The sequence below is a fragment of the Neopsephotus bourkii genome, unplaced genomic scaffold (genome assembly GCF_033783945.1).
Source record: "Neopsephotus bourkii isolate Nb327-2 ecotype Australia unplaced genomic scaffold, CSIRO-AGI_Nbou_v1 NB_1570, whole genome shotgun sequence".
In the NCBI taxonomy this organism is placed as follows: domain Eukaryota; kingdom Metazoa; phylum Chordata; class Aves; order Psittaciformes; family Psittacidae; genus Neopsephotus; species Neopsephotus bourkii.
Window position 1 is genome coordinate 26,037 of NW_026902046.1, and position 27,631 is coordinate 53,667.

A 27,631-nucleotide genomic window follows, 5' to 3' on the forward strand; every position below is an offset into this window, starting at 1 on the left:
TCCTGGGCTTAGATACATGCCTGAGGATTCCTTCTCCTTTATTTTCCTTTTACTTTTAGAATGGGAAAGGCCAAGTCCTACGTTATTGCCCTTTGCACTTCCCAGTGTTCCGATCATGTTTGATACCACACAGTGATCTCTCCCATAGTCAGCAGGGGTTTGGGGCTGGAGACTTTCTCCTGGGACCCCAGTGCCTGGGATGTTTACATGGAAATGGACACTTTTGCTGTTCCCTGCTCCTCCAGGTCCCAGCTCCAGGATTGGGAGCACTGCCACTTCACATACGTGCACTGCTCGGGATCTCTCCTTTTGCCAACAGCTATGCAATAAACCCTTCCTGAGCAATAAACCCCTCAGCCTCGTTCCACCTCTGTGTCCTTCAAGTCCCTGTCCCAAATCCTACCAAATTATTTTCCTGTTAATAAAATTGTGACCATTTACTGTAATTCTGAAAGTATGTGAATGGTTTTGGAGGTGGATGATGTTCATCATGGCTTCAGTCTCTAGGAGGTGGTGGTCTATGGTCCATGGCTGAGGCTCCGCAGAACTTCCCCTCGCCCTGCTTCACCACTGTGGCTGCAGAGAGGAGCCAGCCGGTGAGTGATGGCCCAGAGTTAGGGAGTGGGGGCTCTGACTCTGCTTCCTGATGGACAAATCTCTGATGGGTGGTCCATGCGAGGCTGCTGCTGCCCATGGTAAACCCATTCCATGTGGGAGCAGGGCTCCTGGATAGAGTTGTTCGGAAGTTTGCTCTTAAACTCGCTGAAATATAAGCAAGTTCCTTATCTCTATCTGCATGGAGCTGAAGCCAGATCATTTTCCAGCAGTGAGTACCTGCTGCCACTGCTTTACCTGGCTCTGAGGTTCTGAATTCTTGTCTACCTTAAAGCTGAATCAAAACAAGGTTACCAATGGATCAGGCCCCTTTTGCCTAGAAAATAAACTCCTCGACTTTGTCTATGGTGTTCTGTACAGCAGGAGCTGATGCTGAGTTGAAACAAAGACTGTGATGTGTTGGTAAGTCACTCACAATTTGAAATGCTCCTGTTCTGCTTCCAGCAGGAGAAACGTTGCCTTTAAATGCCTTTCTTTGTCCTGTTTGGAGAGGGTTGCTCCCCTTCTCCCAGTTCCTGGGGGTTCCCTCCAGGAAATTCCTGTCCTGTGCATGCAGGCTCCTCATGCAGGCTTCTCTTCCCTGTGGCACACTTGGAATACCAGACAGAGCTTTGCTTTTCTGCCTCTCTTACAATACACAGGAGGCTTCCACTTGAAAACATGGTCCCTGCTTCAGTTAGATCCACACCACATACGAGCCCATCCCTCTCCTTGCAGGAAGGTTGCTGCAGCCTGGGGTGAGGGTAAGGATAAGAGGTGCAAAAAGGGAAAGCTGTGAGTGGGCTGGAGCCTCCCGGCTGGCTGGTGGGTTATCCCAAATGCTCCAGGGAAGCGGGAGGGCAGGGAGCAGGCTGTTGGAAGGGGATCACAGCTGCTCTGCCATCTGGGAATGGGAGCTCGGGGCAGGAAGCAGCTGCCAGCAGGCAAGCTCCCAGCTCCACCATGCCAGAGACCTTTCTTTGCCTCTGGCTTGCACAGATCTCTTCACTCCTGATTCTCTTTCACGTGGTAACTTCCCTGTGGATGGACAGTTGGAGATCTGGTGTGCAGTGGCAAAGTGGAAATAGGAGCTTGGAGCTGCTTGCCTGTATATGAAAGCCTGCTGACCCCAGTGACATAATCTGTGTTTGTGGGAAGGGAAAGGCTCAGTTCAGCTCCAGACCTGGTTGGGTCTAAGCTGTAGTTATCTGTGCAGGGACACTTGGAGCAAAATCATCCTCACCGTGACCGTGTTACCCACAGCAGTGCTGCCAGTGCCTGGAATGTGGGGCTCCTGCACTGGGAATGGTGCTCCCCCAGGGAGCCGGGGGGTACAGATCCTCCTGCCTGGTTGAGCTCTGCTTTGCGGGATTCCTTTAATTCCTATGAAAACAAGTTCAGCTCTTTCCTGCAGAATTCTGTGCAGGGAGAGCCCATACTCACGGCTCTAACCAATGGAGAAATGGGTGGGAAGGGTTTTTTCCCTATTCAGCTCTTGCTTTCCCATTGCATTATCTTCGGAGCGACTCCAGGAGGAGCCCTGGGGTTTCCCTTCAGCAACGGGCTGGTTATACAACCCCGCGCTGGAGCCCATCCGTGTGTTTTAGTAAATGACACCAAGCATGTGGTGATCTGAGCTAAGGAAGAGCTGCTGCCTGCAGCGCTGTGCTGAGCACCAGAGAGAAGACTGAGGTTGAGGCTCTCCCAAATCCCTTTTCAGCTGCAGTAAAGCCTTCAGGGTCTTACACCCCACTCCAGGGGTGATGTTCCATGGGAGGAGGTGGCTGTGGGGCACCCTGCTCCTCACCCAGAAAAGGGAGGGACCTGCCAGAAAGGTCTTAAAACATGATATTGATGATTGTTGTATTGTTTGTGTGATTATAACCTATTCATATGTGACTGGGACCCTCCTGGGGAGGGCTCTGGCTGTCGCACTTCCAAAGGGCAGGATGTGAGCTGAGGTGGTTGACTTGGTGCTTTCCCAGCCTGGTGCTGGGGTGTGAGGAGCAGGATGAATATGGACTAGGTGGGACACTACGGAGCTACGGGGCCAGTGGGCTCTGGCCTCCTCTGCCTGCCCCTGGAGGAGCTCTCAGCCACCGAGCCTTAATGAAACACAGTGATTAATGGAGCCTGATGCTGTCCCTTTCTACTCTGCCATACTAAGGCAGCAGATGCATAGAGCCACAGAGTGGGTTGAAGAGACCTTAAAGCTCATCCAGCCCCATCCCCTGCCACAGGCAGGGACCCCTTCCACTGGAGCAGCTTGCTCCAAGCCCCTGTGTCCAACCTGGCCGTGAACACTGCCAGGGATGGGGCAGCCACAGCTTCTCTGGGCACCCTGTGCCAGCGCCTCAGCACCCTCACAGGGAAGAGCTTCTGCCTAAGAGCTCAGCTCAGTCTCCCCTCGGGCAGGTTCAAGCCATTCCCTTCACATATGGGGGTGTCCATGAGTGGTGTTCCTATGTGGCTCAGGACCAGGTTCCACAGAGCTGTCAGGATGCTCCAGGCAGTAGGTAAGTGGAATTACTTGTTCCTGGTATCTCCAGTTTGTTGCACTGTGGGAAATCAAGGGGAAAACTGCATATGCTTCATAAACCTGGATGGAGCTCGCTCAGTTCTTCCTTTGTGTCCAGCTTGCTGGTCCCAAGGGCAGAGCCCAGGAGCTGTCGGTGCTGGCTGGGGATCCAGGGATCGTGCCAGTGAGAGCTGGTTACATGTCTGTGGAGGGAGAGGAGGAAGGGCCAAGCTGCTGGCATCAGCTTCCTGCTCCAGCAGCCAGGGGCTCTGAGCAGCAAAAGGTGATTCACTGGAGGGGAAAGAAACCACCTTCAAGGCAGTGTTTTTCCTGAGGGGCCTCAGTGGGACCTTGGCACCAATTCCTGTGGGGATGCAAGCCTGTGGGAAGGCTCTGTGAGCAGTACGGGTCCAGAGAATGGCATGGGTAGAATGGGATGGCTGAGCTGGCCTCCTCCTGCCTGTGGCTGCGCTGAGGTTCCTGCTCACTCCTGCTGTGGGAGCACTGATGTTATCCTCTTGGTTTGTGGAGCATCCTGCCTCCCACAGCTGCTTGAATCTCTCCTGCTGAAGGAAAGGGGTTTCTGCTTTGTCTTCCTCCTTCTCAGGTTCAGTTCATTTGGAGGATGCCCCAAGGTGCCCCAGGGCAGGCAGAGGGGCAGAGCTCTGGGCTGGGTTTCTTTGTGCTCTGTATTTACAATGTCCCAATAAGTGATTTCCTGGGGTGCTGACATGTTTTCCATGTGGACTTCCTCCTTCCCACTGTGAATGTGTTCTGGGCTTGGGACTTGAAAGTGAAATGAGATGTTGTTTGGAGGGGAACGGAAGGCTTGGACGTAGTAACGAACTGGTTAACAGCAACAGGAGGGGGGAGACCAGATCTGAGCCGCAGACTTTGCCGTGAGACAAAGGGCGATGCAGTCACTGCTGGGAACGCCCTTGGCATTGGTCTGTGCCGAACTGAAAGCACAACCTCGGGGCAGCAAAGATAAGACAGTTCTTTGGCAGCGACTACAAGGAAGCTGCATGTGTCTGGATCGAATTAACGTGATGAAGCAATAAGGAATAAGGTCAATGTGAAAATAGTGCTGCAGCATTCCCCTCACCCCTTGGTGTTTTAAAGCAGGAGGAAAGGGCGGGGAGGTTTCTGTGCTGTCACCAGGCAGGGGGATGAGCAGCTTTTGCTTCCAGGTGACTTCTCTTTTGCTTCCATGTGGTTTTAAGCTTGGCACAGGAAAAGGTGCTTTCGTGCTATGGGAGTAGTTTTGTAAGCGGACACCCCTGTTTGTGAAGGGAATGGCTTCACACGCAGGCTTTTTGGTGTAAATTCCACACCAGTGAGCACTTTGAGGTCCTGTCCTGGAGGTGTCTGTGTGGTTTGGGAAGCCCTGCTTGCTCATGCCATGGTGGGCAGGCGTGTTCTGCATTGAGTGCTGCTGCCACAGGCTCCTACAGCGAGGCCTGGACAGTGGGTCCTGGGCCATTGACAATTACCAACATCTTGTACAAGCAGTGAAACTCAGGCACAGACATTTCATGAGTAGCCAGGTCTTCTGGTGAGTAGCTTGAGTAGAGCCTGCCCATGCCTGAAAGAAAACCTTTGTGTGACACTGCATCAGCAAGCTCTTGGCTTGGAGAAGGGCACGAGCCAGGTTGTTCTCCTGGTTACTGCCCAGTTCCAAGGATGCTGCACATGTGCCCATCGGCTTGGTGGTGTCCAGTCTTCAAGACTTTGCATTAAGGTCAGGCTTAGAGGAGCCAGGACCCACTGTGGTACAAGTGAGGGCTGAGGCAGCCTCACCAGGCGCTGGAGGAGTGGGAATGAAGGCAGAGGCGCCGGGTGGGATGTGCCAGTCTGCACGGGCTGTGGCTCCAGCGGCTCTTGCTGCTGCTTGTTAAGCTTCAAACCAGTTTGTGAAACTGAAACTTGTCTTCCAGCTCAGCACACGTTAAATGTGCGCTAAATTCCTGGGCTTGTTCTGCTCTTCCCAGTTTCTTGTTTGGCTCCTCCTTGTTAAGGTTGGGAAGTGCGGGGGGCTCTGCCAGCACAGATGAGGAACCCAGGGCCCTGTGACTCTCCCGGAACAGGCTTTGCCTCTAGAACCTCCCTTTGCCTGGGCTGTGCAGCTGGAGCCCCCGGCCAGGGGCTGGGTTTGCCCTGGTGAGCTTTTGCCTTTCCCCTCCTGTTCATGCCCTCGGGGCTCTGCAGGAGCCTCCTCAAGGTGCCCACGGCGCTGGGGCTGGGGGGGCTGCAGCCCCCTCCCCACTGCTGGGCAGAGCCTGGAACAGCAGAGCCGGAGAAGCTGCCGAGCTGGGACCTCGGGAGCACCCTCGAGGCTGGGGCCAGGCTGCACCCCCCAGCAGCGCCTCCCCTCCTGCACCCCATTGCCCCTTCCGGTGCCATGCGGTGCTCACTGCGCTTGGCCCGGCTGCTGCTGGCCCTGGTGCTCCTGGAGCTCCGTCCTCCCCAGGAGCATCCGCCCACGGCGTCCTCTCCCTTTCCGGGAAAGCGGGGCTGGCACCGAGCCCGGCAGCCCCGGCTCCAGCAGCGCTGCGGCACCTGCACCGCCGCCAGCTCCACTCGGAGCCTCCCGCTCTGGTCCCTGCAGCCCCACGCGCGGCAGCTCAGGGTTGGGCTGATCCCAAAGGGATCGGGATGCGGGCGCTGGGCTGAGCTCAGTGCTCCCCGCGGAGAGGTTTCAGGGTGGGAAGCCAGATTCCTGTTGTTGGGCACCAGGGTGGTTGAGAAAGCAGCAGGAGAAATAAGAGGTGGCAGAGGAAGGGAGCATTTCAGAGGTGGTTTTGGAAGGGTTTGCAGCCCTGCCCCCCCTTTTGCAAAGGGCAGGCTGGTGCTCCTGGCGCTCTCCAACTGCGAGGCTTGGGATGAGCTGGGAAAGCTGCCCATGGGCTTGGGGCTGGTCCAGCAGCTTGTGTGCAGGGTCACAGGGCCAAGTCCCTCGGGGAGCTTTCTGTACTGGCCTCACTGGAGCAGGAGGCAGAGCCTGGTGAGCAGCAATGGGCAGGGTCTGCGGATGTGGGGGGGATGAGAGCTGGCACTGGTTCCCAGCCCCAACAAAGGATGCAAAGAGCTGGGACCCAAGGCTGGAAAGCTGTGGGATGGATAGTGGGAGTGAGGAGCAGTCCCTGCCAGGCAAGGGTGAGATGGGGAACAGCCCACCTTGGAAGCCTTGGGTTTGACCGTGCCTTGGGCTGGGCTTGGCAACCCCAAATCATTGAGAGGAGCAGCACCAGGGTACCCCAGGATGAGGTGTAGTCCTGGAGAGTTGACGGGAGAAGGGGAGGAGGAGGAGCGGGGCCAGGCTCAGCTCTTGGGAGAGGGGCTGGTGGTGCTGCCCCTGGTCCCAGAGGAGATAAAGATACCAGGCTCGGAAGTGGGAGCAGTTGGAAGTGGGAGCATGTCCCACTGGGAATGCCCCAGGCATCCACCAGGAGAGTCAAAAGTGGAGCCCTTGGAATTGCTCCATATGCAAGACGAGGCAGGACCCTGTTATTGCCTGGAGCCCTCATCTGGGCTCCATCTGCAGCGCCTGGGCCAGAGCTCCTGAGAACCACACGATGCCATTCCTTGGGGCTACCACAAGTCCCAGGAGCTCTGGCTTCACCCAGGCTGCTCTGGTGGCACAGGTGGGAAGCAGTGGGAGGCTGTGGGATGCTACAGGAACCTGGGGAAGCTGCCCCTCTACCTCTTGCAGCCCACAGCTGGGCTGGGGCATGAGTCAGGACAGAGGGAGCAGGTAAAGCTGGGCTGCAGCCAGGGGCTGTCCAGGTCCCAAGGGGGCTGCCCAGGACCTGGGGGGGGCTGCTGGGTGCTGGCCAAGTGTGGGAACCAGCCCAGGCCTCCCATCAGATGCTTTGCATCACGGCAGCTCAGAGCGCAGGGCTGGTACCTGCGGTGCCCCTGCTAAGAGGTGAGGACCAGCACTGGAGTAGAAGCTTTATTGAAGCAGCACTGGGAGTCCCCGCAGCTGTGCTGCCATGCGGGCTGCTGGCACCCTGCGCAGAGCCCGTGCTGCCACCCAGTCCATGCGCTCCACCAGTCCTCACACGATACAGAGTATACAGGGAGTTACAGAAAGGGCTATGTTCACCTAAGCATCTGTGGGAGCTCGATGACGCTCTGCCCTGCTTGAGCCCACCTCTTCAGCACCAAGGCCCTGCCCTCATTCCTCCCTGGTCCTGTGCTGCTATGGCCAGGCTCACCCATGAGTTCAAACCCGGCAGGTTAACCACTGCCAGGGAGGACCAGGAACCCCCAGGAAGAGGGAGTTGCTTGGTCAGGAGTGAAGGGGAGGTGTGATGGCAGGTTCTTGGGCTGGAGGGGGCCATGCAGTCACGTGTGGTTGTTCGGGTTGGTGACTGCTCCAGCTTCATGGTCCTGCTCTTTGACCTCCGCTGACACCGGCTGCTGGAATCGCTCCATGTTTCCGATGATCCCAAACTAAACTCCTTCACACCTCTCCAGAAGCTGATGCTGGACCTGCCCTGTCCCTGCTGCTGTGCCTGGGTTCCAGCCCTGCGCTCACGACGGGCTCCTGTCCCTGAGCACCTGCAGCCTGGCTGGGCTGCCCCTGCCAGATGTGCAGAGACTCAGAGGCTCATCCTGCCACGGGGACACTTTGTCTTGTGGTTGCAGACCTGCCCCTGGTGCCTCTCCTGCAGCAGGTTTGGTGCTACCTGGCTGTTTGCTCGGATGGAAGCCAGGGAGATGTCCCACCTTGTCCATGTCTCCTGGCTCATGGGCTTCCTCCCAGCTGGATGGTACCAAGCACAGCAGGTTCCTGTGGGCAGCCTCCCCTGTGCCCTCTGCTAGCTCCTCCCTTGGGACAACCACTCAGGGAAGGGTGCTGCACCAGGCCCCCTCCTCCCTGGCTGTTCAGCTGCTGCTTCCTTGGGGCCCTGCAGGACCATGGCTGGGCAGGAGCAGCGGGAAGGAGCGAGGAGAAGGCGGCTGTCACAGGTCGAGCCGGAAAGCCCCGAAGTAACTGGCTGCTGCATCGTTGTAGTCGATGGCCAAGGAGGAGACGGAGACAAAGAGCTCATCCCCGGCCTTCAGCTCAAAAAGCCCCCCCTGGTAGAGTGCGTGGAGCCCGTAGTCCGCCTCGGGTGCCCAGCACTTAGTGCCCACCCCTTTGAGCAGGAGGATGGGCTGGCTGTAGGATGTCTTCCAGTTGATGCACTGCACCAGCTGCGGGACAGAGCCCTGGGAGCCAGCCACGTCGCTGGGGTAGCGGAAGTAGATCTGGGAGTACACATAGTACTTGCCAGCCTGGTTGACCCGCAGGCGGCCGTCCTGGTATGTGATGTTCTGCAGGTGGGAGTGGATGGTGCTGTCCTCCCAGTGTGCGATGGCGTGGCGGCATGACTGAGAGAGGTTCCCGAAGCGCCGGGAGTTCCCTGGGGAGAAGGGGGAGTCACCAAGGGCAGTGGGATGCTCTGGGGAGCACCCACTGGGGTCAGGAGGAAGCAAGGGGGTGGCTCTAACTCTCTCCCACAGTCATCCAGCTTGGAGGGGTGGAGAAGGGGGTCTTGGACCTGACAGGAGATACCTCCCACATCCTCCCGTCCTGGTCCCCTGCCCCTTGGGCGAGATCTTTCCCCCGTTCCCATCTCAGAACCCGCCGGTGCCCAGTGGGGTCTCCAGCTCACCGTCCTGGGCCAGGCTCTGTGGGCGCAGGGTGAGATGTGCCGAGGGTTTGCCGCTGGTTTTGGAAGGAACCTGCCCCTCCGAGGTGTTGAAGTAGCTCCTCTGGGCCTCTGCGAGGAAAGGGACACAGGCTGTAGAGGACAGGGAGCATGGGGACACTGAGCCCCATGCCAGCAGAGCAGGTCCTTCCTGAGCAAGCAGGGAAATGCCCCACTGATCCGTCAAGGAGGAAGGTTATTTTGGGGTGGAAATGCCTAGTCAATCATTACCCAACATGTCTGTGCTGCCCCAGGTTCCCTGGGCTCTGGACAGAGGTATGTGGCTATCCCTCCACCCCATTCCCCATGACGGGTGTCCTTCATCCTCCCAGTGGGACCATCCCTGCTCTCACAGCACCGTGGCCAGCAACCCAGTCCCAGCAAGGAGGCTGTCAATGCTTTGCCCCATCTGCTCCCCCTGGTGCTGGGCCAGGAGGGACTCACCCTTCACCACGCTCCTGCGGATCATGTTCTCCGTCACCTGGACCAACAGAGAAGAGACACAGACCCACGGTTAGAGCTGAGATGGGTGCTTCCCATGTTCCAGAACCCCTTCTTGCTTCCAAGCCTCCACGACTTTGTCTTTCCTGCTGTCTCTGGGCTCCACCAACTCCTCAGTGGTGTCCATCTCAACTCCACCACCTTCCTCTGCAACCATCCTTGCCAGCGCCTTCTGCCACCCCTCTGGTGAGGAAACTGAGGCATTGCCTCCCACCCTTCCCTGGTCCCCAAAGCTGGCAGGCCCAGACTCACGGTGGCCACATAGGCCTTGATGGTGTTGGCCAGCTTGAGGCAGGACTGGTTGCTGATGAGCTCCTCCAGGCTGGAGCCCTCCTGCTGCTGGTTGATGACCTGCAGGCACCGCAGCTCCTCCACATTGCCTGGCGCCTGGGCTTTGAGCTGGAACAGAAACACCCCGACACCCCCACATCAGCCTGAGCCACACCACGGGTGGGGAACAGCCCAGAGCTGCCCTGATCCTGGAGCTGGTGTTCTGCCAGGATGCAGCCACTGGCTGTGTCTCCTGCGCTGCGAGGGAGGCAGGGGGCAGGAGGCTGGGTAGTTCTGTCTGGAGTCTGACATGCATGGGTTAAATCTCATCTTGTCCTCCCGTGATCCCTGGCAGAAGCGGGTCTTGCTCATCCCAGCTCTCTGGGAAATGCAACAGCCCATTTCACTGAGTTCCAGGCCACGCGCAGGGAGAAGGTAAGCACCAGGTAAAGAAAAGGGACCCAAATTCCCTGGTCTCCACCTCCTTCACCTCTTCCTCTCCTGGACTGAGGGAATGAGGCTTCTGAAACAGTAAAGCCCAGCCTGAGGTGCTCGCATCTCTGGGGAAAGGACGCAGCCTCATCCGTGCTCCTCGTGCTTCCCGCTGTGGAGCTACACCAGGGTTGCAAAACAAGCTCCAGGCAGCTCCGTCCCTCCAGCTGCAGCCGGAGATGGGACCCCACGCACTCAGTGCTGCATCAGCACATCTCAGACCCTTTCTAGCCTGTGCTGGCCTCCGGCTTGGGCTGGGAACTTTCCCTCCACGTAATGGGGGCCCCTTCCGAGGCTGTCCTGGGCCTGCCCCAGCTCTTCTTCAGCCCTGGCATCACACTGGGGACAGGCACAGTGGCTGCTGTGGGTGCTGCTGTTTAGGGTGTGGGGAAACAGGCAGATGAGAGAGGGCTGTCCCGAAATCAGGAACTGGGGATGAACACTGGCACTTGACCATCCTACCTCTGTTCCCTGGCTCATTCCCAGATCCTAGGACAGAACCCAGGAGTCCCCAGGATTGGCCACATCGTCACCTGAGGCTCAGCTACTTCCAGCACCCTGCGCTTCCCCATGTCTCTGAGTGCTCTGAGCGCCCACCAGACCTTTTGGGTACCCACTTTCCCTCGTACCAGGATGTGCTCCTCTGGGATCAACAGACTTAACTGCCAGCAGAAAGACTGTGTGAGGTCAGATGAAAAGGGCTGGGTTTTTAGGAGGAATTTTGGACCAACCATCCCTCCTAGCACCGGCTGGACCCACCAGGAGCACAGAGGCTGTGGTGCTGGGTTTAGGGAACCAGTGTGGCTCACGTTGGGGAAAGGAGAGTGTGGCCCTGCCTTTATCTCAGGCTTTATCCCTGGCAAAGCCCTGCCTGCCCGAGGGGCAGGACACACAGTGCCTGCCAAGGTGGTAAATCCCCAAGTGACGGAGCTGCTCCCATGGCACTCCACAGCAGGAAAGCATGCTTGGGCAGCGCCAGCGCCCACAGCTCCTCTGCTACCAGGAGCACTGATTATGGTGTGTGCCCACACAGCTGGGGAGAGCCCTCCTCCCTGTCCTCTTCCTCCTCCTCCTCCCAGGCCCGGTAAGGCAGGTCCCCAGGTAAGGTGGTGGCGCGTCCCCAGTGTGGGGATGGCAGCCACATGTCTTGTCCCTCCATGTCCTAACAAAGGCCTGGCACTGACTGATGACACTAAGTGCTTGACTAAAGCTTGCTGTGATAGGCTGCCCATCTCACCAGCATCTCTGTCTTTGCAGGGTCTCTACCACCTGGGACCCTTGCACTGAATGGGGTGTTTAAATTACAGAAAAAGTGGGAATGGTTTGTAAAACTGGGAGCACTGGAGGTACTTGGGGGAGGGGGAGAGGGCAAGGTGGTTGTGCTGAGATTCAGTGACCCTGGAGATGCTGAGCTCTGACTCCAGCACTGATCCCACGTGGGGATGCAGTGGCCAGCCTCTGAGATTAGCCCAAAGAGGTCAACTTAAGTGGCTTTCTCTTCTGCCCACTGCTTCCCATGGCTCCATCTGCCCACAGTCCCCTGCTCTCCCCAGCCCCTTTCATGCAAATCCCTCACAGCAGGATCCAGGGATGGAAACAAAGCCTCAACAGGGGCTGAAGCTGCTCCAGAGGATGCTCCATTGGGCACCAGACAGCAGCCAGGGGCTGGACTTTTCCCTTGTTTTCCCTGCTCACTGCTGTGGTTTTAAGCAAACCTGAGCACAGCAGGACACCTCTCTTGCTGAGCAGTCCATCTGAAGAGATGGAGTATCCTGGCATCCCTGGGATTCCCTCTCCCTGGAGCAAAGGTCTCTTCCCTTTGGCATTTTCCTCTCCTGGGTGCTCCTGATGGCTGGGGGCCTGGTTCAGACTGTGAACAGATCAGGCCCCTCACATCCGACTTTGGCACAAGTGACGCTGGGAATGGGTGGGTCCCAGCACAGTTATTTGGGGTGACTGAGCTGGTGCAAGCACCTGAAGGCTGCTGGTATGGGGGGGGGCAGCTAGGCCCCTTCCAGCACCTCCCAAAGGGGGTGAGGAGGATTTGGAGCTCCAGAGCGGGGTGGGATGGGAATGGAGGGGATGGGGGAAGGGGCTGGAGCTCAGAGCATCCCCCCCACCCCCTCCCCCCCGGGGCTGCGTGCTCTGATGGGACCCCAGCACAGGGCCCCCTGCCCGGGCGGACCCTCAGCTCCGGCCGCAGCCAGGACAAAGGCTCCTTCTCTCCACATCTGGCTCCAGACGGCGCCCAGGGCAGAGCTGTCCGCCCCCTCGGCTCCACATCTGGCGGGGCAATGGCGCAGGGCGGGGACGGGCAGAGCCCTTCCCACAACCCCCGGGGCTCCCCGGGGTGCAGCTCCTCGCCGGTCCCGGGACCCTGCGCACCGGAACGGCTCGCAGAGGTGTGCGGGAGGCCGGAGAAAGCCCCCGCCGACGGGCTCACCTTGGAGATGGCCATGGTGAAGTAGACGAAGAGGCCGGTGGTGCAGGCGATCTGCAGGGCGAGGATGGCCATGACGGCCACGCTGCCCCAGAGCGGCCCGCACCGCCGCCGCCGCCGCGGCGCACCGGGACTGAGGCCCGGACCGGGGCCGGGACCGGAGCCGGAGCCGTCCGCCAGCATCGGGGCCTCCGAGCCGCCGCTGTCGGAGCGCAGGTACTGCCCGGCGCTGGGCTGGTGCGGGGCCATCGGCCGGCCCTGGCCTCTCCGCTCCAACGGGGCCGCACGGACGGCGGCAGCGGCGGCGGCAGCGGGACGGACCGTGGAGGGGCGGGACAGGGGTGGTCACGGGGCGGGGCCTCACCGCAGACACCTCCCGGGGCATCGGGAGCTGTGGGGGCGGTCCTTGGCGGGCGGGTACACGGCTCCAGGCAGCGGGACCCCGCCGGGGCTGGGCGGACGCGGCACGGCACGGCACGAAACACAACACAACACAAGACACGGCAGGACACGACACGGTGATGGGCGCGCGGCCCTGCGGGGCAGCAGGTCTGGCCGAGACTCGGTTGGGCGCCCCTGGGAGCGCCGATAAGTAAAGGGTTGCCGGAAGGGGGCAACTGCTGCTGAGCATCATCCCAGGGCTTGCCCGAGGGGATACAGAACCAGAGAATCGTGGATTGGTTTGGGTTGGAAAGAAATTTAAAGCTCCTCCAGCTCCAACCCCTGCCACGGGCAGGGACCCCTTCCACTGGAGCAGCTTGCTCCAGGCCCCTGTGTCCAACCTGGCCTTGAGCACTGCCAGGGATGGGGCAGCCACAGCTTCTCTGGGCACCCTGTGCCAGCGCCTCAGCACCCTCACAGGGAAGAGCTTCTGCCTAAGAGCTCAGCTCAGTCTCCCCTCGGGCAGGTTCAAGCCATTCCCCTTGGCCTGTCCCTACAGGCCCTTGTCCCAAGCCCCTCTCCAGGTTCCCTGCAGCCCCTTTAGGCACTGGAGCTGCTCTAAGGTGTCCCCTTCAGGAGCCTTCTCTTCTCCAGGCTGCCCCAGCCCAGCTCTCTCAGCCTAGCTCCAGAGCAGAGCTGCTCCAGCCCTCGCAGCAGCTCCATGGCCTCCTCTGGGCTCACTCCAGCAGCTCCACGTCCCTCTGGTGTTGCTGCTCCCAGAGCTGGATCAGAACTGCAGTAGGGGGACTCCCCAGAGCACAGCAGAGGGGCAGAATCCCCTCCCTCAACCTGCTGCTCATGCTCTGGCGATGCGGCCCAGCACATGGAGGGGTTCTGGGCTGAAGAATCCAGCCCTGCTGGGAGCAGGGCAACTGTCCTGCCTGCCTGCTGACCCCACACCGCTTTGTCCTGCAGAGCATGCAGTCACTCCGGAACAGAAACACCGAGTTGTTTGGAAAGCAAACATAAAGGCTGGAGAGATACCTGCTCTGCAGTCAGGTGAGTCTGTGCCTTGTAGTGCTTTTGCCTCTGCAAGGAAATGAGCTGTTGATAAAACCCACAAGACTCCCTCCCCTCCAGAACTGCTCCCTCCTCTCCTGGGATGGAGTGTGGAAAATGCGGATGCCCCAGCCCAGAGGAGGGAGCTGCTTTCTGTCGGCCATGCTGTGAACCAAACCCCTGCTAGGCCCAGCTTTGGTCCTTAAAACCCTCTGGGGTATTTCAGTCATAACACTGGGGCAGGATTAAGACTGCTCTTTCTGAGCTGGGTCTTGCAGAGTGTCTGTTATCCAGGGACCCTGACCTGGGGAACAGGGAGAGATGGTCGGAATATGCAGCTATGTCAGTGCCTTACTTTACCAGTGCTCTTACTCAGTGCAGGGCTTTTAAATTTTCTTTTCAAATAGGAACTCATACCACTCCACATCCTGCATGCCAGGGCCAGCACTGCCTCTTCCATGGAATCCTGGTGCCCCCCCGGCTTTGTGCAGATCTGTTTCCCGTATGGAGCCCCAGGGTGCAGAAGGAGGCAACTATTCCTGGCAAAAATTAAAAGGGAAGAACAGGTCCATGTCCAGATTATCTTTTTACTGCTGTCTTTGTGAGGCTGGGAGGAAGCAGCAAGTCCCCTTCAGGTTCCTAATTGCTTTGGGCATGGGTAGGGGGATAGAATTGTCCTTTTCCTCAGTTGCCAGGTCAGGAGCACTAAAGCAAACCTCTCCACCATCTTTCCAGTCCTGCTTTTGTGCTTACACATCCCTGCCCTTCCTTGCAGGTGGTGCTTTTGTCCCTGCAGCACTGCCAAGCTCCTCACCACAGTCGGAGCACAAGGCAGATGAGGAGGAGGATGAAGCTATTTGGGGGTCCTTCCCCAGAAGGTGACACTTGGAGAACTATGGGGGCTGAGAGCTGGTCCCCTACCCATCCCTACATGTGAGGGCCCCATTCTCCAAGCTGCCTGTGTGCAATGAACAGCATACCAAAGGCTCAAGCAGGTCCTGCCTCCTCTTGTGTCTGATTTGGAGCAATACAAGGGCAGGTAGTGACAGGACAAAGGGGAATGGCTTCAAACTGCCAGAGGGGAGACTGAGCTGAGCTCTTAAGCAGAAGCTCTTCCCTGTGAGGGTGCTGAGGCACTGGCACAGGGTGCCCAGAGAAGCTGTGTCTGCCCCATCCCTGGCAGTGCTCAAGGCCAGTGTTGGACACAGGGGCTTGGAGCAAGCTGCTCTAGTGGAAGGGGTCCCTGCCCGTGGCAGGGCTCGGAACTGGATGAGCTGTAAGGTCCCTCCCAACACAAACCAGTCTGTGGTTCTGTGATACTATTGTGGATGTGCTGCTGCAGGGGGTGGGGCAGGGACACGCATGGGCTGTGCTGGGGAGCAGAGGGGAGCTGCAAGAACGTGGTAGGCTGGAGCTGCTATTGGTGCCTGCTGGGAGGTTCACCCAGCAGCCAGGCTGTGAGTCGGGGCAGCACTGGAGCCAAGCTGTGAGCAGAAACCTGGGAGGGAGCCAGCTGGGAAAACCAAACCCTCCTGCTCCGGCCCAGGAGCTGGTTTCACTTCCAGTGTTTCCAGGTCTGTGCCCTGGCAGCGCTGGCTCACCCAGCCTGGGCCCGGGTTTCCCGAACACTGGTGCGGAGCAAGCTCAGGGGAAGGGTTTGCGGGGTTCTGCCCGTGCTGTCAGCAAGGGGCTGGGCTGGGGGGTGTGAATTGTGTGTCTGGGAGTTTGCAGCCCGTCCCTTGCATCCGCTTCAGCTTTGCCTCAGGAAGGGAGGCTGTGATTTGACCGTATTTATTGTCCCGTGGTTCACAGCGGTGACAGGGGACGTGCTGGGTCTGGTCCAGGCTGGACCCTCTGGAGCCAGGCCCTTCTCCACCTCCGGGACAGAGCTCTAGTGCCAGATCTCAGCTTCCCGGAGCTGTGCCTTTAAGGCAGCCCGCAGCCTGCCCTGGTTTACTGAGCGGCTGATGCTTTCCAACACGTGGTGGCTGCGTGATCAGCCCCCCGGGATGTGGAGTCACTGCCGCTCAGAAAGCCCTCGCTGCCTCTCTCCGCCCTCTTCCCCCCCCCGCCGGCTGTGCTCTGTGTGGGTTCCAAGTGCTTCGGGTCACTGGCAGGGAGACGTTCAGCTCAGAGTGTCCTGGTGTTTGTTCATCCAGGAGAATCACAGAATGCCAGCCTGGTTTGTACTGGAAAGGACCTTAAAGCTCAACCAGTCCCAAACCCCTGCTTCTCCTCACACAGCATGGATCAGCCACAGGACCCACCCCTGCATCCCAAAGATGTGTCTGTCCCAGGGCTGCTCCCTGAGCTGGTCAGTGGGACACGATGCCGGATTGCACCGTGTCCCCAGGATCCAGTGGGGAGGAATGGCCAGATTGTTCCTGTGAGCCCCTTCTCTGGGCTGGGCTCCCTCATTTAGATGATGTCCCTGCTCACTGCAGGTGATTGGACTAGATGAGCTCTGAAGGTACACTCCAACCCAAGCTGTTCCGTGATTCTGTGATTCTATATCCCAACCCTTCTGCTCTCCGGTGACAACAACTGATCTTCTCACTCCCTGTAGTGGGACTGTTCCCTGGTCTCCCTGCCTGTGCACGCACACTGGCCAAGCTCCTCCACTTGAGACCTGATGCCTTCTTGGAGACCGTGATCTCTTCCTGTAGATGATGATGTCTTCTCGGAAATCGTTACGTCTTCTTGAAAATCATGATGGTTCTGGGGGGGATCTTGGTGTCTTCCTGGAGATTGTGATGTCTTCTTGGGGATCTTCCTCTGCCCACACTGGGTCAGGCCACCCCTCTCCTCCCTGCATCACTCCAGGCCAGCACTTAGGCTTGAACCAGGAGGATGAGTTGGGACATGACAGGGATGAAGAGCTGTTGAAAGAGGAAAACACGGCCACGTACAGCATCGGGAGTACCCCAGGATCCTGGGCCTCTCTCAGGACCCCTGTGTTCTGCAGCAGGTTTTTTCAGTGCTGTGTTTCTGCTGAGGCTGTGCTTTAGCTGGTGCTCGTTCTGTGGTCAGTTTGTGCACGTCTGGTGTGTGCAGCAGCTTTGTGCATCTCCAGTGAGAGCAACATACCCAGTTCCAGGAGTACCTGGGAGGACACTGGAAGGTCCCCCCAACACCAGCACCACCCGAAGGCATCAGGCAAGGCCCAAGGGGACCCAGTCATGGCGGGTGTTGAGCTTGTTGCATTCCTGAAGTTGTCTGGGGCTAGGAATAGAAGCTGAAGTGGTGTCTGAACCTGCCTTCATCAGGAAGGTCCTCTGCATGGGGGTGCTCAAACCAGTGTGTCTTGGCTTAGGTTTTATTTATCTGTCTTATCCATCTATTTAATCTATCTATCATATATCTATCTATCTATCTATCTATCTATCTATCTATCTATCTATCTAATCTATCTATCTGTTCTCCAGGATTGGTTTCCCCAGACATGAGACCATACAAAGCACCATGCAGAGTTTTGCTGTGGCAGAACAGCTTGTGTTGGTGCAGACACCCTTCGGTGCCCTCCAAAGCTGCTACAGGGATGGAAATAATGTGGGAAGGGCAAGAAAATCCCTACTCCCTTGTGCTTTATGGGATGACTGTTGTGCAGGAACAGCAGGTTGCTCCTGCATCGCCTGCCTCCAGCTGCTCCAGCAAATTATCAACCCCCCATTCATTGCCATTGCCATCTTTCACCTGCCTTCTCCTCCTCCTCCTCCCAGTGCTGCTGAGGGCCCATGGGGAAGGGGAATGTGGTGATGCTGCTCCTCCAGTCCCTGTTGGACCTCGCACGGGGGATCTGCACCATGACAAAGAGCTGGGACAGATGGAGGGGTTGCCTTTGGGTTTTGTTGTTCTGAGGAGGGAGAGCAGAAGGGAGGGGAGGAGAGAGGGAGAAAGAAGAGAGGACAGGGAGGAGGAAGAAGAGGACGAGAGGACAAAAAAGGTAGAGGAGAAGAAGAGAGAATGTGATAAACAAATAGTTTGCTTCAGCAAAAGCTTGCTTTTTGTTTTTGCATTGTATCCTGCTTAAGCACAATTGCGTAGGTGGATGAGAAGACTGTAAGTTCCTGAAACTGTGAAACAAACAGGAACAAGGGAATTTTAATGTTGGACATAGGATATATGGCAGTCATGCTTGATCGAACCAACATCTAATCTGGAAGTAACAGAACAAGTTATATGGTAAGGGCTTTAGGCACATGCACGGGGTTAAGCAGATCAAAACTTAATATCAAAGAAGACTACAGGCCATTATCAACTAGCTCTTAAAGGACCCTCCTGGATACAGACAGAAGAATGAAGATTGCATCAGCCATCGGGAGGTGGGATTTGTCTTCCTGAAACTCCTATGAATATGTAGAAGGCTTGACTGTATGAAACTTCGACTCTGTGCTTGCAAGTGTGCATGCAGGATATGAAGTCGCGCACCCAGTGTTGTGAATAAGCCTTTGCTCCACTGACTTTGTCCCCAGTTAAATTTTTCTAAAGGTGATCTCCTTTCTCACGGAGAAGAAGAGGAGGAGGAGAGAGGGAGGAGGAGGAGGGTAAGGAGAGAAAAGAGCAGAAGAGAAGAGCAGGGACTGGAAGGAAAGGAGAGGAGAGAGGAGGAGAGGCCGGGAGGCAGCCGCCAGACCCCAGACCCGCGGCTCCCCCTCCTTTCGCTGCCGTTGGGAGGAGCCGCCGCTCCCGGGCCCGGCAGCTCCCGGTATCGCGGGGCGGGGCGGGCCGGCCACGGGACCGGCGGGGGAGCTCCGGGACTCCGGGTGCCCCGCTCCGACCCTGCTGATGCTGCCCCTGCCCGGCCCCGTCCTCCACCTTCTCCTCCTTCTCCTCCTCGGCTGCCCCTGCAGCGCGGCCGCCGGCCAGGCCATCACAGGCAAGTCCCTGCGCCGGGGGCCTCCGGACCTCACGCCCGAGGATCCAGCACCGCTGCGGGGCGCAGCGGAGAGGGGAGCAGCGGGTCCCGGCAGCTTCTCCGGCGCCCGCTGTGAGAAGCGAATGCGATTCCAGGAACAGGGCGCTCATTAACGCTGCTTTTCTCCGGACAGAAGCTCTTAAAGGAAGGTCGGGAGGCGGCCTGGGGCCTTCCCCGGCTCCGGGCATGTGTTCTTGTCAGCGACGCCAATGGAAGGGGTTTATGAGCTCCTTCGGCTCCGTCACACCCGGGGTTGTGCGCTTTCTGTGGTTGGAGCGAGAAAAACGGCTCCTGAGTGGGAGCTGGGAGCCGGTGGCCCACTGGGGCCTCCTGCTTTTCCATGGCACTCCTTAAAGCAAGGAATAACTTTACCAGAGGGGATTGTCCCCTCTGCTGTGCCCTGGGGAGTCCCCCTACTGCAGTTCTGATCCAGCTCTGGGAGCGGCAACACCAGAGGGACGTGGAGCTGCTGGAGTGAGCCCAGAGGAGGCCATGGAGCTGCTGTGAGGGCTGGAGCAGCTCTGCTCTGGAGCCAGGCTGAGAGAGCTGGGCTGGGGCAGCCTGGAGAAGAGAAGGCTCCTGAAGGGGAGACCTTAGAGCAGCTCCAGTGCCTAAAGGGGCTGCAGGAAAGCTGGAGAGGGGCTTGGGACAAGGGCCTGTAGGGACAGGCCAAGGGGAATGGCTTGAACTTGCCCGAGGGGAGACTGAGATGAGCTCTTAGGCAGAAGCTCTTCCCTGTGAGGGTGCTGAGGCACTGGCACAGGGTGCCCAGAGAAGCTGTGGCTGCCCCATCCCTGGCAGTGCTCAAGGCCAGATTGGACACAGGGGGTTGGAGCAAGCTGCTCCAGTGGAAGGGGTCCCTGCTCGTGGCAGGGGTTGGAACTGGAGAAGCTTTAAGGTCTCTCTGAACCCAGCCTGTTCCATGCTTTTGTGACATCCTCAAGTCCTCAGCGCTGCTGGCTGGCAGGAGCTGCCCCTCAGGAGCTGTGCACTAATGTCTCCTTTCTCCTGCAGGCCGCACGCTTGCTCCCTGCTACTCCGCTGACCTTAGGCCGGCATCAGGGAGACTCGTCTCGGCCATGGGCTGCACTGTGCATCTGACGGTTCCACCGCTGCAGAGTGGCAGAGCTGTCATCTGGGAATACAAAACTGCCCAGCAGGAAGGAGCCATCCTCAGTTATGCTTTCGATGGAGCCAGCACCACCTCTCACCCTTACGAGAACCATGTGAGGTTCAACAGAACAGACTTCTCGCTGCAGATGGTGCTGCAGCGGGGGGATGACCGGCTCTACCGCTTCAGGTCCGAGCTGGAGGCCACGAGCTGGTTCCAGCTGCACGTTGTGGGTGAGCGATGAGATAGGAACCTCCCTTCTCCACAGCCAGAGAGCTTGCAGGTGCTCTGGGTCTGGGACCTCGGGAACTGTGGGTTTGAACACTGACAGTCACTCCCTCTCTCCTAGAACCGCTTTCCAAGCCAGAAATTGTGGGCAACTCATCAGTGAAGGCAGGAGACAACACCAAACTGGTTTGCAACGTCCTGGAAGGAAAGGCAGACTCTTACTGGTGGAAGAAAAATGGAGTGTTGTTGCTGGGGAGTGACCGTATCCAGCTTGAGAACACCACCCTGTGCATCCTGAGAGCCTTGATGAATGACAGCGGCTACTACACTTGCGTAGTCCACAACGAAGTCAGCCAGAATGAAACCTCCTTTCTGCTCCACGTCCAGAGTGAGTGTGGGTTTCCTCTCGGTGCCCAGGAAAAGAAACTGGGGAAATGGCTCCAAACCACCAAGTTTTGGTGGCAGATTTTTGCTTGGAGGGAGTGTGGGGGCGTTAAATTTGGTCTGGGTGCAGACACTGTGGATTCTCTTCTCTGCAGATGCAGCGAATGTGGTGCTGCCCATGATGCTGGCGTGCGTTGTTGTGGGGTCGCTGGCAGGTGAGTGCTGAGCCTAGCTCTTGCCCTGGCATTTTGGCCACTGCAGGGGGTGCTGCATGCGAGGAGGGATGTGGGATGAGGCTCTGTGCTGGCTGAGGTGACATGGTCATACTGGGACTAGGGAGCCTGTCACTGCTGTCATTGCAAGCAGGGCATCCCCGATCCAAGGAGGTTGTGGTGTTCTCTGTTCCCTTCCCTTGCATCCCTGCTCTCAGGGAAGCTTGTTAGGAAAACACCTGATTATACTTCCCTTTCCTTACCTGGCTCAGTCCCCCAGGGACCAACCTTCCCCCTGGGTGCTGGGTGACGTCACACAGTCGTATAGGGTGAGAGCACCGAGCCCCCCTGTGGTCAGTGTTGGTTTCCTGCCCACAGAAGGGCAGCCTGCTTCCTCTTCACTTGTTTTGCTTTTCCTCCTTTTTTTCGGAGCTGGAGAGCCAAGTTTTCCAGCCCGTCCCCACGCCCTGGCAAAGTGAGGGTTTTAATTCTCAGCTTGCCGACTTGGAGAGGAAAACAGAAAGAGGAATACAAGCCCAAGATTGGGATCTGTCAGTTCAAAACAGCAGCAGGAGTTCTCCTGGGTGACTTAGGCATGTGTTTTGCTGCTGCACAGAGCTGCCAGGTTCTTCCTGGAAAAATCCTCCAGGCAGTGGATAGGTGTTGGGATCCCCCTTCTGTGCTCCTATTCCTGGCATCCCTGTGATGCTCCCGCCCTACCTGCTCACCCAGAGTGGGGATGGGCAGGGTGGTTTCCCCCAGAACCCAAAGCTTGCCCTGCACTGGGGCACCTGGCTTCAGGTTTCCCAGCTGAACTTTGCCACACTTTGTCCCAGCAGCATCTCTTTGGTGTTTGATGGTGACTGGTTTGTCCGCAGGTCTCTTTGTGTGGTGCAGGTCAAGGAGCCACTAGTGTCACAGAGGCTGTAGGTAAGATGCCTCCAGCCCTCTTTGGGGCTGGTCCTGCTCCTCCAGCCATAGCTACAAGCCTGAATTTATTGTGAGCTGGAGCTGAGTGAGATGGACACGTGCGATTGCTCGGGGTTCTTTGCCAGCTGCTCCTCACAGGAGCAAGAAGCAGCTGAGGGCTTGCTCTCCACTCTCCAGAGGCTCTAAGGATTTGCTGTCTTCCCTGTTTAGTCCCCACTGGGAATTGCTCTGGAAATATCCTTGATTGCCCCGCCCAAAGCCTCATGCCACAGGTTACTTCTGGCAAAGCAGGCGCTTAGCACCCCTGGCATGGGGGAATCTCCGAGCTGCTCCCAGCCCATCACCCCTTGCTCCATCATCTGCTCTCCATCAGTGCTGGCTTTTTAATTCTTGTTGTGCATTTTCTGCAGCGGGATGTCCACAACAAACTCGGGCTGAGAGTGAGGACAAGGGTGTGATCCCCTAAGGATGGAAAACCACACTGTGGCTAGTTGAAAATCAGAGCTCTCAGTTGTCTTGTGCAGCCAGGTCATAGGTAACTTCTCCTGGAGATAAGCTGGCCAAGGTAGCTCCTGGAATTTGGAGTAGAGTACAAGCCCCGACCTTCCCAGCACTGCCAGTGCCAGCACTGCAGTGCTGGGAAGTCACCAATGGGGTCTGAGTGAATGGATCCACACCCAGGAGATGCCTTGGATGGAGATGTCTCTTCTCTTTGCAGGTAGAGAGCTTGAAGAGCTGTGCCCTTGCTGCCTTCTGCTGATGGTGGGTGCTGCCTGCAGGGCACTGGACAACCGATGCTGCCCAACCTCTTCTGGGCTCACCTTTGAATTGCTGAAGGGCTGAACCCCACGAATATTTTTGTGTAAAACCCCAGATAGGGCTGTTCCTGTGCTGTCCTGCTCCTCCCCTGGCACCGTGCACATCGCTGGCAGGGCTGGATGTGGCTGTTGCACTCCAGAGCTCCAGACCTCGCCTGGCTTCCTCCAGAAGCCGTGTGGGCTGAGTGCTTGTGAGTGGGCTGATGGTGCTGGAAGGAGGCACCATCCCCACTGGACAGACAACTGGTCCCGGGAGTGCTGGTGTGTGCTGCAGTGCCAGCCCTGTCTCCTCAGGGCTTGGGCCCCTCACCTTGGCCTCCCGGGGTGCAGCTCTATTCTGTGCCTGGGACTTGCCAGGATGGATCAGGGGCTGGGAGCACGGGCATTCTACTCAGCTTGGTCCTTGGAAGGAGGGAGAAGGGCAGGATTTTGATGTCATGTGACTGGGGAGTCCAGGAGGTGTGTGAAAGTGGCGGGGGATAGAGCAACAAAGTTGTTTCAGAAAGCAAAACTCGCCACGCAGGTGTGTTAGAACAGTGGTGTGCCTGGAGGGCAGATGCAGGGATGTTCCCCAGCCCAGCTCCTCTGTCTTCCGGCCCTGGATTATGGCCATATCTGGGACATCCTCTCCTCTTCCAAGCAACTGCCACCTGTGTTGTACTTGTGCTGATGTGAGCTTGTCCTTCCCTCCTGCACTCCTGTGGGTGACGGGAGCTGGTGGGAGGATTGATCTGGTTTGGTTTGGCCAGGGCAGCACTGGTCCAGCCCTCTCCTGTTGCTTCCCTTTGCCATGCTGCTTCTGCAAAGCCCTTCTGGGGTTTGCTTGTGAGGAGGCTGTCATTTGTTCTTATAGTGGAAATTATTGGAGAAAATTGGACGCTTCCCCAGGAGTGCTGAACGTCACAAAGTGCCTGGACTGATCGTGGGGCTCAGGTGTTCACACCCGTCGTTCATTCCAATGGGTCAGCTCCAGGTCCAGCACCTCACTGACCCAGCCCCACTGCGGGGTGCAGGCATTTTGAGTGCCTTGGTCTAGTTACTGGTTGGTCACATCTCTGCCAGGACAGCTGGTGGCCTGGCGACATCTTGCTCCAAGGCACTGTCAGCTAATGGAGAGTGGCACAGGGTGATGTTTCTGTTGCTTGTGTCTGCTTCTTCTGCAGCAAAAGGCTTTCCTGGCCTGAGGAGCAGTGGGTTTCCCTCTCTTCGGAGCAAACAGGTATGCAGGCACATGGTTACAGAAAATACTTCATTGAACCTTTCAGAGTTGCCTGTGAATCATTTTGGAGATGTTTTGGTGTTTTAAGGTTTGCTGCTACTAATAAAAGTGTGTGTGTTATCCCCATTGATAACATTGTGATCTTCAAGGGTGGGAAATGACCCCTCAGGGGTACCCAAAGGCTGTGGCAGTGCAGGGATGTGCTCCCCGCTGCTGGGCTTTGATGGGCAGACCTCGGGAATGCTGTATTTCCACTGATATCCAGCTCTCCTGCATCCCCGTCCCCTCCCTTGCCAAGCAGCCCAGCTTCTCCTGTGGCAGTTGCAGTTCAGGGGCTGAGTTGGCTTTAAAACCAACCCACAACCTTGCTCCAAAGTCAGGTGAGGGTATTTTTAACTGGTATCAGTGCCCTGGGTCACTGGGATTTGGCATGCAGCCGCCCTGGCACGGCCAGTAGTCCCAGGGGCAGCTGGACAACGCAGATTATGCCACCCGGGTGAGACAAGGTCAGAACTGCCTCTGGGCTTACCCTGTGGGGGCTTTTCAGGGGAGGTCTTAGCTTCAGGTTTCACCTGGTGGCCCTTGGGTTTATGCAGGTTTATGCAGAGTGGCTGTTTCTGGAGTCAGAAAAGCCTCCTCTAGGCTGCAGGAAATACCTTTGTGCATCTAACAGCTAAATCTGGTGGGGAAAAATAGCCTTTGGAAAGGTAGGAAATATATGAGAATTTCAGTGTGTCCTGAGCAAATAGGTTGCTGCTTCTGTATGTTGGAGCATGTCAGATGCGCCAGGATGTGCCTGTGGAAGAGATGTTGCAGCATCCAGCTCCTCCATGTCCTCCTGCTTGTGCCCTGGTGTCCTTCCTCATCGTGTGCCTCTTCCCCTTTCCTGGAAGCCTTGGCAGCTTAAGGAGCCCTGCGCTAGAATAGCAGAGCTGTTAGCATCAGGCTGGGCACTTCAGTCATTTTGCTGTAGAGGGTAGACAGGACCTGACCAAGCACCCGTCCTGAGCAGCACAAGCGCTTTGGCCTGCTCGAGTATGCCAAGAAAACAAATTGCTACTGGTAAAGCAAGTATTTCTTTCAAATTACTACAAAATTACTTCCAGAAAAGCAAGTGTGTTTATACAGTTCACGCTACTACTGAAATTACCACTTCCTAAGCAGCAAGTATCTGCGTATCTATATATCAATATCAGAAGTATGTTTATCTGTGACTTATCAATTTTAGCAGTATGTGTATCAATTTCTTACATGAATTCCTATATATATGTGTTGTTTGAAATGTAACTGGTATAGTGCTCATCAAACTGCTCCCAGGAGTGAGGCCACTTGATGCTGGACAAAGTCTCCCAGCATGAATGATGCGTGCTGGGAATCTGGAATCAGGTAGGCATCCCTTGATGGGGATGTAGAGTAATTCCTGCAGGGAGAGGCTCCATTTGGGGTAGAACGTAATTCTTTTATACCATAGCGACGAGAGAGGGCGTTGGACACCACTGTTTGTAGCAGATGTTTCTGTTTTGCCCATAGATCATGTTCTTTCCTGGTTTTGTCAGACCAATTTTGCTTTCCCAGGCTGTTTCACTCTCCCTCCAGCTGAAGTGGCCAATACCTTCTGCTGCTTCCTGCTTTCCCAGCCTGTTTTCCACCTTTTTTGACTAGTTTTCCCCTTTCCAGATGATACATCTGTGATTGCTGTTTCTTGATTCTGTCGTTATCGAGGGTACCTTGGGCTGTTCCAGGTTCTTGGTACCCAGCTGCAGTCCTCAGGGATGCTTCTGCTCCCAGGACTGCAGACATCTGCTGCCGGTTTAGCAGATGTTTTCTGGGTGTTTTCTGCACTAAAACCTTCAGGGCTGCTCCCCTCAGTTGCTCACACTGGTGCTCATCCGTCACTGGTACCTAGTCCTTGAGCACATCCCACATGGGGTAGAGAGGAGGTGACACATGTTGTTAAGAAAGGATTTAGTAAGAAACTGGGGCAGGCTCACACGCGGTGGTCACAGCTCAACCAGACAAGTGCGGCTTACACCCAATCGGCCCCTTGTACCCTCCTCCTCCTCGCTACCCGTTCCCCCATCCATTTGTTAAGTTTCACAGAGTGACCCCCTCAAATATCCAGACTCCTCGTCTCCCTCCTGCTTTTCCCCTGTCTTATTCCTTGCAGACTCCAGGTTTGTCCTCTCCAAAGCTCCACTTGTTAGTTCCTGGCGGCCGGCCCATCACTTGGTGACTGGAGATTCTGGGGCTTTGGCATCGTCTCCCCTTGTCTCTGCTTACACAGGTTGTCTCCCTGTGGTACTGTTTATCACTTCCCCTTTGCAATCGGATAACCCAAAATGGGATGGATGCAGCTCTGGCCTGTTGCACTGGGGACTTGGAGCTCTCTGAGAGTCATGTCATGGGGTTTGTAGCTCGGTGAAGGAAACTCATTATATTCTGGCTGATGGGTGGAGATCGCTGGGTTTGCCAAATCCCTGGTCCTGGTCCTGCCGTAGGGGTGCAGCAAGATGGCAACTCCCAGGCCAGCACTGTGTGGCTGGAAGGATGTTCTCCTCCTTCCTAGGTGTCGTGGTTTAAACCCAGACAGCTTGTTACCCACTCCCCCCCTTCTTGCCCTCCCCCTACTCCTGGGGGAACAGAGAGGAGAATCAAAAAGAAACGCAACTCCCATGGGCTGAGATAAGAACAGTTTAGTAACTAAGGTATAACACAAATCACTACTGCTACCACCAATAATAGTAATGATAAAGGAAATAACAAGGGAAGAGAATACAACACCCCATCACCAGGCAACCGATAACTTGCCCCCCTCAGACCGACCAAGCACCGACCGATACCTCCTCCAACCCTGCAGTCCCTTCTAGCCCCTTCCGGGTCCCTCCCCAGTTACCTCCTGGGCATGACGTGCTGTGGTATGGAATACCTCTTTGGTCAGTTTGGGTCAGGTGTCCTGTCCCTGCTTCCTCCCAGCTTCCCTCCTCCCTGGCAGAGCATGAGGCCCACAAAGTCCTTGGCCAAACCAAAACATCATTGTTTTTCAGCTCTGTTCCCAGCTGAAAGTCAAAACACAGCACTGCACCAGCTACCACGAAAGAGAAAAATGACTGCTGCTGCTAAACCCAGGACACTAGGTTATATTTTAGGAAGTAGTTCTTCCCTGTGAGGGTGGTGAGGTGCTGGCACAGGTCGAGCGAGTGGGTGGAGAGGCAAGAACCAGCCTGTAAGTGGGATTGGGTAGAGGATGGGGTCATTTTCAAGATGGGAACACACAGAGAAGTATCTGTGTGAAATGAGGAGAAAGTGATACAACCTTGGATGATTCCATCTCTGAGATACAGGACTCTTCCTCAGATCTTCCCCTCTACTCAGCCCTGGTGAGACCTCATCTGGAATATTGTGTCCAGTTCTGGGCCCCTCAGTTTAAGAAGGACAGGGACCTGCTGGAGAGAGTCCAGCGCAGGGCAACTAAGATGATTAAGGGAGTGGAGCTTCTCCCTTATGAGGAAAGACTGAGGGAGCTGGGTCTCTATAGTTTGGAGAAGAGGAGATTGAGGGGTGACCTTATTAGTGCATATAAATATATAAAGGGGGAGTGTCATGAAGATGGAGCCAGGTTCTTCTCAGTGGCAAACAATGATAGGACAAGGGGCAATGGGTGCAAACTGGAACACAAGAGGTTCCACTTAAACTTGAGAAGAAACTTCTTCTCAGTGAGGGTGACAGAACATTGGAACAGGCTGCCCAGGGAGGTTGTGGAGTCTCCTCTGGAGACATTCAAAACCCGCCTGGACACGTTCCTGTGTAACCTTATCTAGGTGTTCCTGCTCCGGCAGGGGGATTGGACTAGATGATCT

General features: G+C 56.7%; 2 protein-coding genes across 3 annotated transcripts; one reads left to right on the top strand and one right to left on the bottom strand.

The window, feature by feature from the left end:
• Positions 1–7,275: 7,275 nt before the first annotated feature.
• On the bottom strand, positions 7,276–12,846 carry LOC133221871 (tumor necrosis factor ligand superfamily member 10-like). Of its 2 annotated transcripts, XM_061371085.1 has the most exons (5): positions 12,521–12,846; positions 9,568–9,714; positions 9,259–9,295; positions 8,779–8,886; positions 7,276–8,526 (listed from the first exon to the last, which is right to left on the bottom strand). In XM_061371085.1, exons 1-5 carry the CDS (start codon positions 12,764–12,766, stop codon positions 8,084–8,086), a joined length of 981 nt encoding a protein of 326 aa, XP_061227069.1. In that variant the 5' UTR covers positions 12,767–12,846; the 3' UTR covers positions 7,276–8,083. The 2 variants fall into 2 exon arrangements, with proteins under 2 accessions (XP_061227069.1, XP_061227070.1); XM_061371086.1 differs by lacking the exon at positions 9,568–9,714.
• Positions 12,847–13,006: 160 nt separating this feature from the next.
• On the top strand, positions 13,007–20,934 carry LOC133221869 (brother of CDO-like). The gene is made up of 4 exons (XM_061371083.1): positions 13,007–13,066; positions 19,887–20,216; positions 20,333–20,599; positions 20,751–20,934. The coding sequence occupies exons 1-4, from the start codon at positions 13,039–13,041 to the stop codon at positions 20,819–20,821; spliced, it is 696 nt and encodes a 231-aa protein (XP_061227067.1). The 5' UTR covers positions 13,007–13,038; the 3' UTR covers positions 20,822–20,934.
• The last annotated feature ends 6,697 nt before the right edge of the window (positions 20,935–27,631 follow it).

What these genes read in the sequence shown, in the direction of transcription:
- LOC133221869 (XM_061371083.1), top strand. Translation starts at nt 13,039, where the DNA reads ATGGGCGCGCGGCCCTGCGGGGCAGCAG. An exon ending in GCGGCCCTGCGGGGCAGCAG is followed by an intron (nt 13,067 to 19,886) that starts GTCTGGCCGAGA and finishes TTTCTCCTGCAG; the next exon opens with GCCGCACGCTTGCTCCCTGC. An exon ending in CTTTCTGCTCCACGTCCAGA is followed by an intron (nt 20,600 to 20,750) that starts GTGAGTGTGGGT and finishes TCTTCTCTGCAG; the next exon opens with ATGCAGCGAATGTGGTGCTG.
- LOC133221871 (XM_061371085.1), bottom strand. Translation starts at nt 12,766, where the DNA reads ATGGCCCCGCACCAGCCCAGCGCCGGGCAGTACCTGCGCTCCGACAGC. An exon ending in TCACCATGGCCATCTCCAAG is followed by an intron (nt 9,715 to 12,520) that starts GTGAGCCCGTCG and finishes TTTCTGTTCCAG; the next exon opens with CTCAAAGCCCAGGCGCCAGG. An exon ending in CCGCAGGAGCGTGGTGAAGG is followed by an intron (nt 8,887 to 9,258) that starts GTGAGTCCCTCC and finishes CTTTCCTCGCAG; the next exon opens with AGGCCCAGAGGAGCTACTTC.